Here is a 16,594-nt window from a genome sequence, read left to right as displayed (position 1 = left end):
TATCACTGCCAAGCCAATTGTGGTCTCCATGTAGAGGCTGTGGCAGCCTCTACTGTGTGAGATTCAGGCACTCATAAGTCAGGTGAACCTGGATTCAACACCATACTGCCACTGCTACCATTTAGCTGGGACCACTCTGACCTTCAGTCCCCTCATCTATTCAGTAGAGATGATATAGCCTTCTAGGGTTGCGAGGATTCATCTAGGGAAATATATGCGAAGGGCCAATACATGGCAGACATCCAATAAGTCTCTTTTCCTGTAAGACAGCCTGGAACACAGGCCTAAAACCAGACGCAGGCCACTGACCTTCTTGACATTGTGGATTAAGTTTTGTTTCTTTCTTAAGAAGCAATTCCTTATCTTTTCTTTTAAAAAATTCCTGTTCAAATGAACCAGACTGATAAGAGAGATAAAAGTGATTATCTCTTAGTGCTCAGATTAGTCTTTACATTTTCCTGAAATTCTCAAGTTTTCTACAGTGTAATTGTAGAAAAATTACATTAGGGAAAAAGGTTTTAAGGACACAAAACTCCCTCCATTTAAAGCTGTTGAACCCATGCCATCTATTTACTAAGAAAAGAATTTTATAGAATAATTTTTTACAAAAAAGATTGGCATTCCACAGCCACATTTTTTAGGACATGACATAATTCTGTTCTAAAATGTCAAATTTCAGCCAACCAAAAGAAAGAGCACATTAAAAGCAAGATCTTCTGCTCTGTCTCTCCTTCCTTTAAACCTCCTTCCTTCATCTAAAAACAGGTTCTCAAAGTGTGGCCCACAGATCAGCAGCATCACATCACTTGAGAACTTTTTGAGAATACAAATTCTCAGGCCTATCCAAAACCAGTTAAATGAGAAACTCTGGAGGTAGAGCCAGGAACAAAGTTTTACCAAGCCCTAGGTGATTCTTAAGTTTAAGAACCACTGCTTTAGTACTTCTCTCCTCTATCTGTTCTCTTCAAGCCATCTCTAAGGGGTGGCCTCCTCTCTCCCTACTACATTCAAACCACCCACTCCAGCCACTCCCTTTCAAAGCAAGGTGAGTACTAGGAGCAAATACTGAAGCACAGGTTTATCAGGGCCACTGAGGAAATGCCATCAGTAGGCAGAACAACTGGAAGGAGACCTTAGACAGGCTGGGATGGAGACCGGCAGAAATCTTCCCCTTTGGATCTACAACTTCCTGGAGCATCATTTTCTGGGCTGAGGTCAAAGATCTCTGCACCTGTGATGGGAGAAGGGCATGGAGGAGAACCTGGAAGGACCCAAGGTGTTGGCCTGGTGTGTGAGGCTGATGTATTTGAGAAAGCAGTCTGCAGCATCACCCCTCCCATGGCTCGACCATACCCTCTCACCTTCCTCGGGGCAGCAGCAGCGGGCAGGGCAGCAGGGGCAGCGGATGTAGCAGCAGCAATACTGAGGACAGCATTGGCACCAGCACACCCCGACTAGCAGGAGCAGAAGGAGGGCTCCCAGAATGATGAAGATCACTGTCAGCCAGTCTGCAGGGGAGACACCAACAGCAAGCTAAGTAAACATTCCGGTGAGAGCTTCCAGGTCTAATGTTCTAGAGGTCTAATAAATACAGATTTGACCTACAGATTACATTCAATCAAAATACTGGCCAAAAAAAAAAAAAAAGGTTTAGCTGCTGTAAGGGAACTTTGGAGGCTGGCAATCCAACAATAACCTGGGCTTGCTTGCTTCTGTTCTTTTTTCTGCGTGTGAAAGTGTCACAGTGATGGGGTGGCTAAGAGAAAGCTCCAGCAGCACTTACGCAGGACAATGAGCTTCACCTCCTTATCTGGGTCTCCTGATGTGTCCCCGGGAGCCTCAATGGCACAATAATACACTCCATGGTCCCACCACATCACTTCATTAATCACCAGATCTGCTCCTGCAGGAAGGGAGGGAGAAAGTGCCAGGGGTTAAAGGAGAGGGCCTGGGTTTCTGAACTATAGCTTTTAAAGACCCAGCACCATCCTTCCACACTCTAAGAGGGCCCCTCGTAGTGCAGAGGTGCAGGGGTAGGCCTCAAGTCCTTTTATTGAGACCCTCCTCTTTCTCCACACAGTACAATGATGGTACAACTGACAATTCAGTGAGCCCTACCAGGTACCATGAATGGATTTTGGACATCACCTCATTTCATTTCCACCACAGCTCTCTGAGTGGGTGAGGTACACATTATATTGCCTCCAGGGATATAAATTTCTCTCACAGTCATGTAACTTTTGTTCATGGATGTGGCCATCCAGGATAAAGTTACTATTTTCTACCTTCTCTTAAAGGTGGACATGGACACGCAACTCCATTGTGGTGGACAGAATGCAAGCAGAAGTGTCACATGATGGCTTCCAGGAACTCTCCTAAAACAGTTTGGGAACATTTTCTTCCTTCTCTTCTTTTCTTTTACTCTGTTATCTGGAAAGCAAATGTGATGGCTGCAATTTTGGACCATGAGGAAGAAAAAAACTTTCTTGGGGAGCTGGAGCTTGGGCCTATCCCTGAGGTCTTAATGGAACAGAGCCACCACAATAATTTTGGACTATCTACTTCCAAATTTATACATGAGAAGAAATAAACCTCTCTACTGTTTAAGTCACTAATACTTTGGGCTTTGGCTTACTCACAATCAAACTCGATACCATCCTGACACAGTAAGTATGCTTATTAGCTTCATTTCAGGTGAGGAAACCAAGACTTCAGGAGGCTAAGAAACTGGCCTAAGAACAGAGAATTAACGAGTAGCAGAGGTAGGTTCCAATCCATATCTCTGCTGCAACCCTGGTGCTCTTAACTACGAAGTTCTAATGTCCTTTCCAAAGTGTGTGGAGAACTCCACAGCCTGGGTCCCTCACCGGCTGTGAACAGATCCCTCTGGATCTTGGAGGGACAGGTTATGAGATGAAGTTGAATAAGGAAGGATAAAATGTCAATATTTTAAGGGTATGTGACTCAATGTTCAACAAAGGAATTTCAGTTTTCATGAGCACCATGCGTTGGGCTACCTCATTAAGATAGATGAATGGTATGTTCAAGTTTAGTAAACACTACAAATCATCACTGAAGACCTTGTGTGGGTCCAGCTCTATGACAGATCTGCAGAGGAACAAGACTCATTTCCATCCTAAAAGGGCTTACAGTCCAGTCATGCATCAGGGCAGCCTCCATGGTAAAGTGCCAGGGGACATCTTCGAATTCCTTTTAAAAAACCCTTAGCATTATAGACTTGCTCCTGCTTACTTGGCAGTCCCATCTGTAATTCTTCATTATCTGTTCATCAAAAAATATTGATTGAGGAAATGAAACAAAAATGCAAGGTCATGCACCACTGGAGCTTACTTCAACTTCTGTTTCCTCCTCTTTCTACGTCAATCTCTACGATTTTTTTCCTACCCGTGATTTTCCAGACAAACTACCTTTCCCAGAAATAAGCTTACTCCAGACTTGGAAGAATGGTAAAAATGCTTCAGAGGAAATTCTCTCTCAGTGTTACTGTGCATTAAAAATCTGCTCCAATTTTTATTAAAGACATAAAGATTTTTCTAGGGATGTCACAATAATGGAGACATTCAGATATGTTAATATTTTAAATAATCCAAGAACTGACTTGACATGGTCATCTCAAATGACGTATACACAGGCATAAAGTGTCAGAAAACAAGGGCTCCAGGAAATCATGACAACTATGGAGGCAGAAATAAAAACCAAGGGGAAATACTGCTTTCCCACTGGTATAAGGGAGAAGCAGAGTTTGATCCAAAGGTGACTGAGATTAGAGATAGTGGATAGTATTACTCAAAATTAGAAAAAAAATTAGTGGGGACTGTCACCTGTGGGGACTTTCATCCTTCAAAAACTATAAAGGAGACTTGCCAATTAAAGAGACTTTAAGTTTTGGAGTCAGATGAGGGCTAATTCTGCAGGCTCTGGGAAAAAGAGAACCATCCTGAATCTTTAAGAAAGAACCTAGAGACCAGGAAAGGACAGATGTACATAAGGCCAAGAGTTTAAGGGCTGGCTTGGGGAAATCAGGGATTGCAAGTAAAAGAATCAGACTTAAATATTCAGCCAAAGTATTATACATAATTTTGGAAGAAAATGTTAAATTGGCTCCCTTTAAATGATCTTCATTTAAATGGTCATAGAGCATTCACTGATTTCTTCACATTGTTGTTACAGGTACCCTGAGTGACTTGCTTCATGTGTTCTCCCTTCTTTTTTCCCTTTTAACCAGCAAATATTTATTTTACACTGCCTGTGAAGCTCATTGAAACAGGCTCTGAATTCTGCCAATAACCCAATTTGGCAATCCTAGATTTCCAGACAGGAATGTGGGGCACTAGCCCATCCATTCAAAAGTATTCTCCTTGATCATAACTAAAGTTCACTGCACAGTTAATATTTGCTAAGTGTTTTATGCACATCATCTCACTTAATCCTGACAACTCTCCAGGAGATGGATAGTACTACAGCATGTCCCATTTTGTAGAAGCTGAGGTTAAAAAGAATTGAAGGAACTTGCCCAAGTTCACATACCCTGTTAGTGCAGAATGGGGACCCACACCCAGTCTGACTACAGACTGAGGGCTCTAACTACCAGTCCCTGTACTAAGCACAAAGAATAAATATGCTTTACACATAGCTCTTAGATATCACATTTGATATTTACTTCAGTGTACAGAGACAGAGACCAGTATGTCCATCTTTCAGTTGAGGTAACAGGGGCCAGAGAAAATGTCTGTTACAGGTCCATGAACTTAGCAGGTGGAAGCAGGCAGAGATGCGGCCAGGTCTTTGGATTCTAAGGCTAATGTTCTTTCCTCTATCAATGGGCCATGACGGTTTCCAGGCGGCCATCTGCTTGGAAGCCCCTTAGACATGTACGAGAGGAGTGGCCAGAGGGAAACTCAGGGGGCCCGGCGTTCATGCAGGCCCTGAGAGCAGTTTATGGGAGGGAGCAAACAAGCCTGAGCCACACCTCAGCCATGAAAAAGCAAAAGAAACCACCTACTCCCAGACTCTTAGCCAAAGCTGTAGGATATATCATCCAGAGACCAGTTTTTCAGGGGACTGACTTCAGATGGTAGTAACAGCCTTCTATATATCTGGCATTTTCCTCAAACAAACAAACAAACAAAGAAACAAAGCAAACAAAAGAAAGAAAGAAAGAAAGAAAGAAAAGAAAAGAAAAGAAAGAAAAGAGGGAAATCCCCACAATGACTCAGCCAGCCAGGCCCGGTATCTGCACCTCCAGGCAGCCCTAGATGCTGCCGCCTCCCCTGCACTCACGGTTCTGAATGGTGATCTTGCGCTGCCGGTAATCCACGCCCAGCACGGGCTCATTCTGCCCCCGCCGCTGAGCCACGATGCGCACCTCACGCTGGCTGTCATTGCAGTCATTGGATGGGTCCTGGCCCAGGGATAAAGCTGCCTGGTATGCTGAGGAAAGAGGACAGTCAAGTCACACAGTAATGGGGAATTCCCAGGAGGAAAGGAGCCCTTACTGTTCCCTAGAGCAGCAAAGCTTCTCATTTTTATCCTGAGCTCATTTGTCTACTCCTGCTAAACATGAAGATTCTGGTACTGAGGGTCCGGAGTGGAGATCTGAGAGTCTGCATTTCTTATGAACTCTCAGGTGATAAAATGAACCTTTGAGAAGCAAGATCCAGACCCTCTAAAAGGCCATCATTTCCAAATCCTGGCTCCATGCCCCTGTCTCCTATTCCATCTACCTTTGCTTCATTTTTGGTCACCCAGATTCTGTTTCTATGGGGTTCATCTACCTGCCCTTTTAATACATTTGCTGGTGGCAAATGCCTGCTGTCCTGGTCTCTCCTCCCTTCCGACTTTATTTGAAGAGTAAACCCCTAGAAATTATGCCTTGATTCAGAGATGTATGTTTTGGGGACAACTGCCAGATTCTGTGGGTGACTTGTGGGTGACTCGCAGAACATTCAGGTATCAAGATTCATACTTTAAGACATTAGTTAGGGCTAAAAGAGGAAAAGCTGATGGCTCTCCCCTTTTTTCTCACTTCAGGAAGCTCACTTCCTTCCTACAAAGACAGTGTCTACTTGTACTCTCAAAATTTCTACAAGGTTAAATATCCAGGGCTGATGGTCATGATCTGGGTTCCTTTGTTCCTTGAGAGAGGCAGAGGTAGACAGCTAGAAAGAGCTTTGGTTCCAGGGAGGAGAGCTGACATGAGCGGGGTGGCTACTACTGAGAGGTAGGATTGGCTAAGTGTGGGGCGGGGTGGGGGAGGGGAGCGCTGAGAATGTGTTCCCTAGAGGCAGTATGCTCTCACTCACTAGGGGAGTTTCCTCCGCCTGAGGAAGGCTGGCCACAAAAGTGAGTGTGGCAGGGGGAGGGAGGTTCACAGAGGGCCACTCCTTAGGGTCCCAGGGGATGAAGGAGGCTTCTTGTCCACATTCTCAGGTGGTAAGGGGAATGGAGGCAGACTGTGTACTCATCTCAGTGTGTTGGCACTGCCTTTTAAAAACTTAATGTCTGGGATGCCTGGGTGGCTCAGTTGGTTGGACGACTGCCTTCGGCTCAGGTCATGATCCTGGAGTCCCGGGATCGAGTCCCACATCGGGCTCCCAGCTCCACAGGGAGTCTGCTTCTCTCTCTGATCTTCTCCTTGTTCATGCTCTCTTTCACCGTCTCTCTCTCAAATAAATAAATAAAATCTTAAAAAAAAACCAAAAACTTAATGTCTGAGCTGCCCATATCTTTTTAGAACAAGGTAGGGCATAAATCTTAAAATAAAATAGTATGTGACCTCAAATAAGTTACTTCACCTGTCTGGGCTGTTTATTTATCTATAAAAGGAGGGGACTGCATTAAGTGGCCTTTGTGGCTCCCTCTCACAAGGATTTGCCATCCTAAATAATTCCTATGCCCTAATGGCCATGCTTCACAGAGGCACATGGGTAGAAATGTGAGGGACTCACATGCAGAGTAGTAGTCAAAGATGGGGTCCTTGCAAAAGGACTTGAAGCGCCACGTGACCACGACATCCTGGAGCTGGGCAGAGGTAGTGTAGTCACACTTGAGGACGATGGAGGCAAACAGGGTAACATAGCGCTCTGTGTGCTGGACCGTCACCAGCAAGGACAGGCACCCTGCAGCCAAGAGCAGGAGACAATGCTGAAGGCACTCTATGTCTCTGGGAGGTGACCTACTTCTGTTCATGGGGTAATAAAAGCAATGCGAATAAGCAAACACACTGGCTGCCTAGCTGGGAGATGGCAGACAGAGTGGGAGGGAGGCAGAGACCACGCAGACACCTGGGGTAGATGGGGAAGATGAAGAGTGGGCATGAATGACAACAGATCTCTGATCCATTGGTAGTGTCAACACATCCAACAAGAAAGAAACTACATTAAAAGAAGGTCACATAGTACTAGGGTGAGCTCACCAGTACATGTACGTATTTGTTCATGTTACTTTCTTTTAAAATGTTTCCCCACTTCCCCAGGGAAGTTCAACAGTCCTCCAAAGCCTGTCAGGTACCTGCCTTCAGCGTTTCCTGCTGCCTCATCTCCCTTCCAAGCCCACTTTACACTCACAGTGTCAGCCACGCTGAACTGGCTTCATTCCTTGCCATGCCAGGATCACAGTCTTCCCCAAGTCTTCCCACATGTGGACTTCTTGGCTGGAGCACATTCCCAGAACACCAGCCACTGCTTCCTTCCCTTCACGAGGCTAATTCTATGTATTCCTTAGGTCTTCAGCAGCACCCTCACCTCCTCCAGAAACCTTCCCTAACTGCAAATCTGGGAGAAGGGTCTCCTGTGCTTTCCCAAGTGCCTCCTCCCCTCCAGGCAGCACGTTGCACATGCCTTGGTGATGGCCAGTTAACTGCAGGCTCTGAGGAGGCCGGCTGGTTCTGCCTCTGACTTGCTGTGACAGCACAACCTCACACTGTACCTGTCACCTCCATGGCACCCAACAAACATCTATTGAATAAATAAAGGAACGAATGACCAAGAATACATTAACGGTAGACACTGGTAGTACAGGTGATCAACATGAGCATAAAATAAATACAAATGATCAGACTGAGACAAATTTTACTAAGAAAGACTTGAAGTAATTAAGATTTTTTCTTTTCTCTTTTTTCAGACTCCCTCTCCCCAGCCTCTAAGGCTACAAACACACAGCTCCAGGTCTGCCTTGATGAGGAACCTGGAGGCAGGAACCTGGAGGCACAGAAAGTCAGGTGGACTTTGGCACGGTCGGAGGTCCACATATAACACCTTAGGATGTTCCTATGTCAAGATGGTCTCTAGGCCAAGTTAGAGGGGATCTCCTCATGGGAGGCTTAGTGCAGAATAACAGTACTCAAACTTGAGCATGCGCCACCAAGAGGACTTGTAACAGCCCAGATCACTTTCAGGAGGAGTTTCTGATTCAGGAGCACTTGGGTAGGGCCCCAGAACTTATAATTCTAACAAGTTTCCAGGAGATGCTGTTATTAACTGCTCTGGGTACCAAGCTTTGGGAACCACTAGTGTGGACTAAATTAAAAACAAACAGGATTTGGATTCTGATACAATTGGATTCAAATAAAACTCCACTATTTATTTGGACATGGTATAAGCTATTTACTCTGAGTTTGTTTTTTTCCCCCAGCTATGACTGCAGATTAAAATAGTACTAACCTCATCAGGTCTGTGAAAGAATGCAATGAGATAATTCACTTCTGGCAGTTGGCATGGTGCCTGGCCCATACGCTGGTATTAGTGTTAGCGTCTGAGTCTGAGTCTCTTTCCCTCCTTTCTCTTATTATGAAGGCCAAACAGAAAAGGGTTCAAGTGGGGGTTCTCTCCAAGGGAGCCCTCAGGTGGAAAAGCCTCATGTTGACTGAGCTATTCTGACAAATACAAAAATTTATTCCCTATCTTCACCCCTTAAAAAGCAGCTGGGTGGGCCTGGCTCAAAGGCCAGAGCCACACGGCTCTGGATCCTGCCTCACCTTTCGGACACAGCCCTCGTAGGATAGTAAGCTGTGCTTAGGATGCGCATGTGCACCCACTTTTCTCACATCCACAGAGAAAGAAAAGGACAGGTCCTCACCCCCAGGAATGACGCAAACTGTCTCCGGGGCTGGGCTGAAATGAGGAAGTCCTGTAACAGGCATGCTGGAGAGAGGGTCTGCAGAAATACAGGGGAGGCCTGTGGTGAGGGAAGATTTCACAGAAGAAAGAAATACAAGCTGGGCCCTGCCACTCAGGTAGGATTAAGATTACACATGAAAAATGGGAAGAAGGCAGAGAAACTTATGGTTTCAAGACAGAAGAAAAGAGAGAGCAGAAGCCCTTATCAGGAAGGAGCAGTAACTTGGGGAGCCTGGAGGGAACCAACCCCTGGCTTTATGGGAAACAGAGGGATAAATAAGGCAGGGCTGGTGGTAGTGGCTGGGGGTGGGGAGTCTAAATCTCACTGAAGCATCTATTTCTAGTTAATGGGTAATCACTGAAGACTTCTCTGTAGAGTAATAGGGCAAAGGTGGTTTTTAAGGAAAACTGTTGACTTCCTCATCCAGTTATAAAGATCATCATTTTGAAAATGAGCCTTCAGTAGTTTGGGGGGAAAACAGCTGCTGTCTCTACGAGCTGTAAGAGTCCTGGAAATTAGTCCACTCAGAATGGAAGAGCCAGTGACTAGCATCTCAAGCCTAACGTGGGTTGTTTTGTAATCTGCCTTATTATTTTTGCTTCTCCACTCTCCCCATCCGCCTTGGTTTTTTCCCAGAACTGGCCTGAAATAAACCTTGGAGTTTTCACCCAACACAGCTTTAACGGATGAGAAGTCACTAAAGGTAAGCTTTTGAAAACGACGAAGACGGCATTGCTGACACAAGTTTATTTTGCTCGGTAAATAAAAAGATTAGAATAGAGATAAAAACACTAAACGAAATCCTATGTTCACACCGTACTTTCAAATACTGTCTTTTACACACTAAATCTGACCCCCGGAAGGAGACAATCAGGGCCATTTCACACATCACAAATCTGAGACTGGAAAAGATGAGTGGCTTGTCTGTGGTCATTCATTTTCTAAGGAGGTCAGAGTCAAGGTTCCACCCCTGGAATGGGTGGTCTCTCCACTCAGCCCGGTTATTCTCTAAATAAAGGAAAATGTTCGGTACTCATCGGCCTGCAAATAACCGGAATGAAGGGTCAGGCGACAATTGGCAGCAGTCACTCTGATACTGCGACTAACAACCGACATGTTCTTTATCTTGCTGAATGGTAATTCAACATAAATAGCAAGGTATTCAAAGGGCGCTTGTCAACAGTATGTGTGTAGAGGTGGAACATATGGAGGGAGAGCAAGTTTGCGGGGAGTCAGAGAAAGGAGTTGCTCTGGGGCAGCTTTGAAGATCGCTGAATCTGACACTCTGAGGGAGGAGGATGGGGACAAGGGTGATCACCTTCATCACTAGCCCTCCCCCAGCTCCCCTTCCATGAATGCCTTTATTATGGCCAGTACATACCTGCGGGGACACCCTCACCTTTCCCAACATCAGCACAGGCTTTGCCACCTGGGTACTGTTTTTTCATCCTCTCTTTGATTTCATCCCTATGTGAATTTCAAGCCTTGACATACATCAGGTTCCCATGATTTGGGCCATACTGAGCTTATTCACATGTTCTTCTGGGGTCTGCCAGCCCCACAGCAACCAGTTCAGCTCTCAGACCTCTGCCCCTGGCCTTGCACAAGAAGAATGGGGAAGAGTCCCAGGACAAAGGTACCGAGCAACTGGCAACCCTCCCTCCCTTTGTCTCAGCTGTTGCACTGGATCTCAGCACCTACTGTGTGCCCGGTGACATACGCACATAGTTCCTAATTCTCACAAGCTCCCAAGGGGTGGGAACAGACCTGCTGATACACATGGGCAAAGGTTCAGACACTATAATAAGCCAAGCCCTCTCAGCTTCAGGATCTGGTTTTGCTGGAGTTTTGGTTTTGCAGGTTTGGGTAAACCTACTCTCTCCCACGCAGGCAAGCTTGACTTTCAAAGTGGAAGTTTGGTGCTAGACTCAGAAAGCAGGAGGATTTTCCAGATTGGGAGGAGGACAGTCCATCTCAAAGGCAAAAAATCTCTATCCTCCTTGTCCTTTAGCCTTGGACTTCTCGGTAAAACTAACCACATTAGGCATGCACACTACTAGGCAGGTAACATTTTCAAGAAGAGACTAAGAACAGCAGAATCTGAGCCGAAAAGAGAAACAGATTCAGAAAGGTAGATGTCTTTTTTGGATCTGTGCTCTTTAAACTGTTCTCAAATTCTTATATTTTCTTTCTGTTCTTTCTTGAGGTGGGGGGAAGAGCAGAGGGAAAAAGAAAGAGAGAATCATAAGCTCAGGGCTCGATCTCACAACTGTGATATCATGACCTGAACCGAAATCAAGAGTCGGATGCTTGACTGAGCCAACCAGGTGCCCTCTTTCTATTCTTAAATTTCCTTCATATTGTGGCATCTCCTTCCCCTCAGCTAACTGCCATCCGATTTCCTAAATAGCTCTATCATTTTCTTTTCAAAACTTTAATTCTAGAGACTGACTTCCCAAGTTCACATTCTGCCTCCACTTCCCCACCAGCTAAAAGACCTGACAAGTTATTTCCAAACTATCGTTGCCTCTTTACATGCAAAGTATTTCCCTGACAGGGGTGTCTGGGTGGCTCAGTCAGTTAAGCATCTAACTCTTGATTTTGGCTCAGGTCATGATCTCAGGGTCCTGGGATCCAGCCCTGCATTGGGCTCCCCACTCAGCAGGGAGTCTACTTGTCTCACTCTGCCCCTTCTCCCACTCACATACACAAGTGCGTGTGCTCTTTCTTTCTCTCTCTCTAAAATAAACAAATAAATCTTTCAATGTTTATAGCAGCAATGTCCATAATACCCAAAATGTGGAAAGAGTCCAGATGTCCATTGACAGATGAATGGATAAAGAAGATGTGGTATATATACACCATATATATATATATATATATATATATATATATATACCTATATATATAGTGGAATATTACTCAACCATCAAAAGATGAAAATCTTCCATTTGAAATGATGTGGATGGAACTAGAGGATATTATGCTAAATGAAATGAGTCAATTAGAGAATGACAAATACCATATGATTTCACTCACATGTGGAATTGAAGAAACAAAAGAGATGAACATAAGGGAAGGGAAGGAAAAATAAAACAAGGTGAAAACAGAAAGGGAGGCAAACCATAAGAGACACTTAAATATAAGGAACAAACTGAGGGTTGCTGGAGGGGTGGGGGTAACTGAGTGATGGGCATTAAGGAGGGCACTTGATGTAATGAGACCTGGGTTTTACATGCAACTGATGAAACACTAAATTCAGCCCCTGAAACTAGTAATACAGTATATGTTAATTATATTGATTTAAACAAAGCATTTATAAATAAATAAATAGGAAAGAGATAAAAGAAAAAGAAATAAATCTGAAAAAACCCCACAAAACTCCCCTGACAGCATTGTAGAAAGGATTAAATGAGGTAATACATGTCCAGCATTTAGCAAAGAGCCTGGGACATAATAGCTGCTGAACAAACATTAGCTATTATTTGTATCATTAGTACTTATCTTGCCCACCTTAGACACTGACATCAATTGAGAACAGCATGCAAACGGATTTTGGAAAAAAAAAAAAAAAGGATTTTGAAAGAATTAAAATGATACAAATGCAAACTGGCATTAAAAACTTTTAAAGCTGTGTCACTTTGTCCCCTGGCAAACCCATTCAGTTTGTCTGCTCTGAAAGAGGAAGGGAAACCTGTCATTTAAGGGTGGGAAAATAACTTGTCAAAGGAGAACACACGAACAACAGAGTTAAATGCTTTACAATGAAATGCTATGTGTTCCACAACTTGTCAAAGGAGAACACATGAACAACAGAGTTAAATGCTTTACAATGAAATGCTCTGTGTTCCAAACACATACATATCTTTGTATATTTCTTTATTCAGTCTGTCTTCCCTGTGTCATATCAGATTGGGCAGGATGTTTTACAGTTTCTCAAATATTTTGTCCATACAACACAGAAATGTAGGTACAGAGCCTTTTTTTTTTTTGAACTAAGAACTGTTTTCATGGGACTGAATGGCATTTCCCCTCCTTTACATATGAAGGGTCCTGCCAGGAGAGGGGAGGCAGGCAGCAGGGGAGCTCGGTCTTCCCGGGCAAGGGGCGGTGGCCTTGTGCTAACTCCTAAGAGAAGGTCTCATTCTTGAGTGTTTTTCACGGATGCAGGCTCCTATGCTCCACTAAGCAGGTTAACAAAAAGTATACAGGTTTAATCCTATCAGAGTTTATGTCTGAGCAAGCTATCTCCCCAAGTATATTTGCCATCTGTACTTGTTACATTTCCTTAGATAACAGTGCAAATATGAAAGGAATCAAGCAGAGGAGGGAGTGGCCGTGAGAGTGAACCAGAAGGAAGGGATCCAGAGAATCAGGAGAGGAGGAAAGGGAAAAAGAGAAGTGGCCTGGGGCAGGGGAGGAATTATGTCTATGTATTCCATGTTGAACAAAGGTCTGCTGTGTGCTACTCAATAGTGTGAGCTCAGTGTGGTGCTAAGCATGTGAGGTGTTACCCTGGGAAGGAAACAGACAGTCTGAGCACTTGCTACGTTGTTAGCCATGGTATCTGGTACTTTCTTACATAGCATCTCATTTAACCCTTGTAAAACACCCATAAGATAGCCTTATTTTATTACCATCTCATAGATGAGAAAAATCCTCAAGGAGTCTAAGTAACTGGTCTTGGGCCACACAGCTAGTGTTGGCCAGCATGCCTTGTACGTGGTATGCATTAAACATTTGCTGACCGGAAAAACAAATGAATTCATACAAAACAGGTTAAACTGCCTGGGACAAATTTTAAGTGCCCTAAAAGTACAGAAAATAATAAAGTTAGCCATTGGTAGCATGGCCAGACAAAAAAAAAAATAATAAACTGTGTTGTAAGGGAGATGGAGTACCAGAGCGCGCCCACATCACTGGGGAGAAGCCTGCCCTTTGGCCAGAATGAATGAGCCTTGAAATCTAAACAAAGAGGTTTAACCCACTCTTATAAGCTATGGAGATCAGTAGAGGTGCTTGGAGGATTAGAGTGAAGGTGGGACAAGGGAACCCAGGTAGGTAACCTATCATCTGGGGCGAGGCTGGCTAGAATGAGACAGAGACAGTAGCAGGCCTGAAGGCAAGGAGATGCTCAAGATCCTTAAAATAGGCTAGTGTTAGGTTTATCACCTGGAGTAGAAAAGAGGCGGCAGATCCTGGGATTAAGAAACAACACATGGTGATTAATAGCGTTTGGGAAATGAGGAAAGTGTCAAAACTGCTTTCCTCTGACCCCACCTTACCCTAAGATTTAAAGATTGAAAACTATAGAAATAAAGATGAGGGGCACCTGGGTGGCTCAGTCGGTTGAGCATCTGCCTTCCGTTCAGGTCATGATCCCATGGTCCTGGGATGGAGCCTCACATCGGGGTCCCCGCTCAACAGGGAGCCTGCTTCCCCCTCTTCTCCCTGTTACTGCCCTCTCTTGCTATCCCTGTAGTTATCTCTGTCTCTCAAATAAATAAAAAAATCTTAGTACAAAAAAAAAATAGATGAGAGAAAGATGACACATGATCTAAGTCTTCCTACTTCTTAAAACACACCATTTTATTTCTCCCCTAGGGACATAATGTAATACAGCACCGGGCTGAAAGAAACCCAGGCGGAACGTCCATTAATTACGCAGCATCTCATTTCCATAGCATCTTTGTTGGGGCAAGATGTTTAATAAATGCCATTTAGTTAGACATCCAGGAGGCAATCTATTTCTATTTCTGCATACCAGGATGCAATTAAACAAAACAAACTTGCTCCATGGTATGAAACAGAGGAAAGAGCCATAGACTACAATCAAGGATGCCAGGGTTCTGGTCTCAGCTCTCAAAGTAACTGCACTGTGTCAACTAAGGCTTATGATCTTCCTGGACGAATATTTCCTTATCTGCCAAACTGGCCCAGAGAGGAAGACAGAAAGGGACTGGCCATGATTTGTACTTGGGTTCAGCAGAGCCCAAAACTCTGCGGAGGTCCATCAGAGGCCCCATGGAGGTAAGGAAGGAGCCATGTGGGCAGCTCCCATCCACCACCCACACCCCCCTCAGCCTGAGAAGCTCCGCTTTCCTACCCACTATACTGCGGACTGAGGTGTCATTCAGTCCTCAGTGTGATCCCACACTTTACCCCCACCATCGAGGGAAAATTACTAGCCAAGATGCTTTCTAAGAATGTGTCCCTTAGGAGTCAGTGGGCTGATTTCCTGAAGAATGATAACATAAGTTGAGAGCTGCATGAATCTGTAAGTTAACACCTCTCTGTAATCCTAAAAAAAAGAAATTCACAGAAGTCCCAGTGAGACACACCCTTTTAGAATTTGGGCAGAAAAGTAAAATTTTTTTTAAAGATTTATTTATTTATTTATTTGACACATCACAAGTAGGCAGAGAGGCAGGCAGGCAGAGAGAGGCAGGCTCCCCACTAAGCAGAGAGCCCGATGCGGGGCTCGATCCCAGGACCCTGGGATCATGACCTGAGCCGAAGGCAGAGGCTTTAACCCACTGAGCCACCCAGGTGCCCTGGAAAAGTAAATTTTTATTCCAGGAATAAACTTTGAGGCTGGATGGAGGTAACCAGAACCATTGACCAATAGTGCAAAACGCTGCAGGTACTTACTTTGAATTATCTTAGTGTTTTGTTTTAAGGAGCAAGTATCACTTGTGGGCTAGAAGTTTCTTTCTTTCTTTTTTTTTTTTTAAAGATTTTATTTATTTATTTGACAGAGGGAGAAAGATCACAAGTAGGCAGAGAGGCAGGCAGAGAGAGAGAGAGGGAGAAGCAGGCTCCCTGCTGAGCAGAGAGCCCGATGCGGGGCTCAATCCCAGGACCCTGGGATCATGACCTGAGCTGAAGGCAGAGGCTTTAACCCACTGAGCCACCCAGGTGCCCCTAGAAGTTTCTTTTTAAAGAAAAAAAAAAAAAAACTTTGAAGAAGTACAAAAACAAACAAACTAAAACTCTGACAAGTGATCAGTCCACAGCTCAGAGCACAAAACTTCCCAAGACTCCCTGACCTGAGAAGCTTTGTCAGGGCCTCTGGCCACACTGACCAGGTAGCCAGTACCCAAATCTGACATAATTTCTCTAATGGCCCATACTTTACAACTGTAGAAACTTGGACTCCAACCAGAAACTTGGGTTCAATCTTCTTTAGAAACAGGAGAGAACAGGGCAATGGACCAAAGTGAACATACTCTCGGGTTTTCCAAAGTTCATAATGCAATTTGCAGCAGATCTTGGGAAAATCAACTTACTGGACTTTTCTATTGAATGTTAATTTGGGGACTATTTTCTACTAATTTAAATGTTATTAAAATAACATTTTATTTTATTTGTCAGTTTGCTATTCTTTCATCCAGCATAGTAATGGGTTTGTGTGTACATGTAGTTTTGTTTCTGTTTTATAAATCTTATATATGTG

At 44.2% G+C, this 16,594-nt stretch overlaps 1 protein-coding gene across 3 annotated transcripts in view; it reads right to left on the bottom strand.

Moving 5' to 3' along the window:
• ILDR1 (immunoglobulin like domain containing receptor 1) overlaps window positions 1-16,594 on the bottom strand; it is a 30,708-nt gene that overhangs the window by 10,918 nt on the left and 3,196 nt on the right. For 2 of the 3 annotated variants that reach the window (XM_044252233.1, XM_044252232.1), the window contains exons 2-5: window positions 6,969-7,139; window positions 5,302-5,451; window positions 1,784-1,903; window positions 1,362-1,508 (exon numbers count right to left, since the gene is read on the bottom strand). In XM_044252233.1, coding sequence (XP_044108168.1) covers window positions 1,362-1,508; window positions 1,784-1,903; window positions 5,302-5,451; window positions 6,969-7,139 — 588 coding nt within the window. The remainder of the gene's footprint in view (window positions 1-1,361; window positions 1,509-1,783; window positions 1,904-5,301; window positions 5,452-6,968; window positions 7,140-16,594) is intronic. The other variant, XM_044252235.1, reaches the window with a different exon arrangement.

Source organism: Neovison vison, chromosome 6, assembly GCF_020171115.1.
Source record: "Neovison vison isolate M4711 chromosome 6, ASM_NN_V1, whole genome shotgun sequence".
Taxonomy (NCBI): domain Eukaryota; kingdom Metazoa; phylum Chordata; class Mammalia; order Carnivora; family Mustelidae; genus Neogale; species Neogale vison.
Note: the sequence above shows the minus strand (reverse complement) of the source record. Positions and strands in the feature narration are given on the sequence as shown.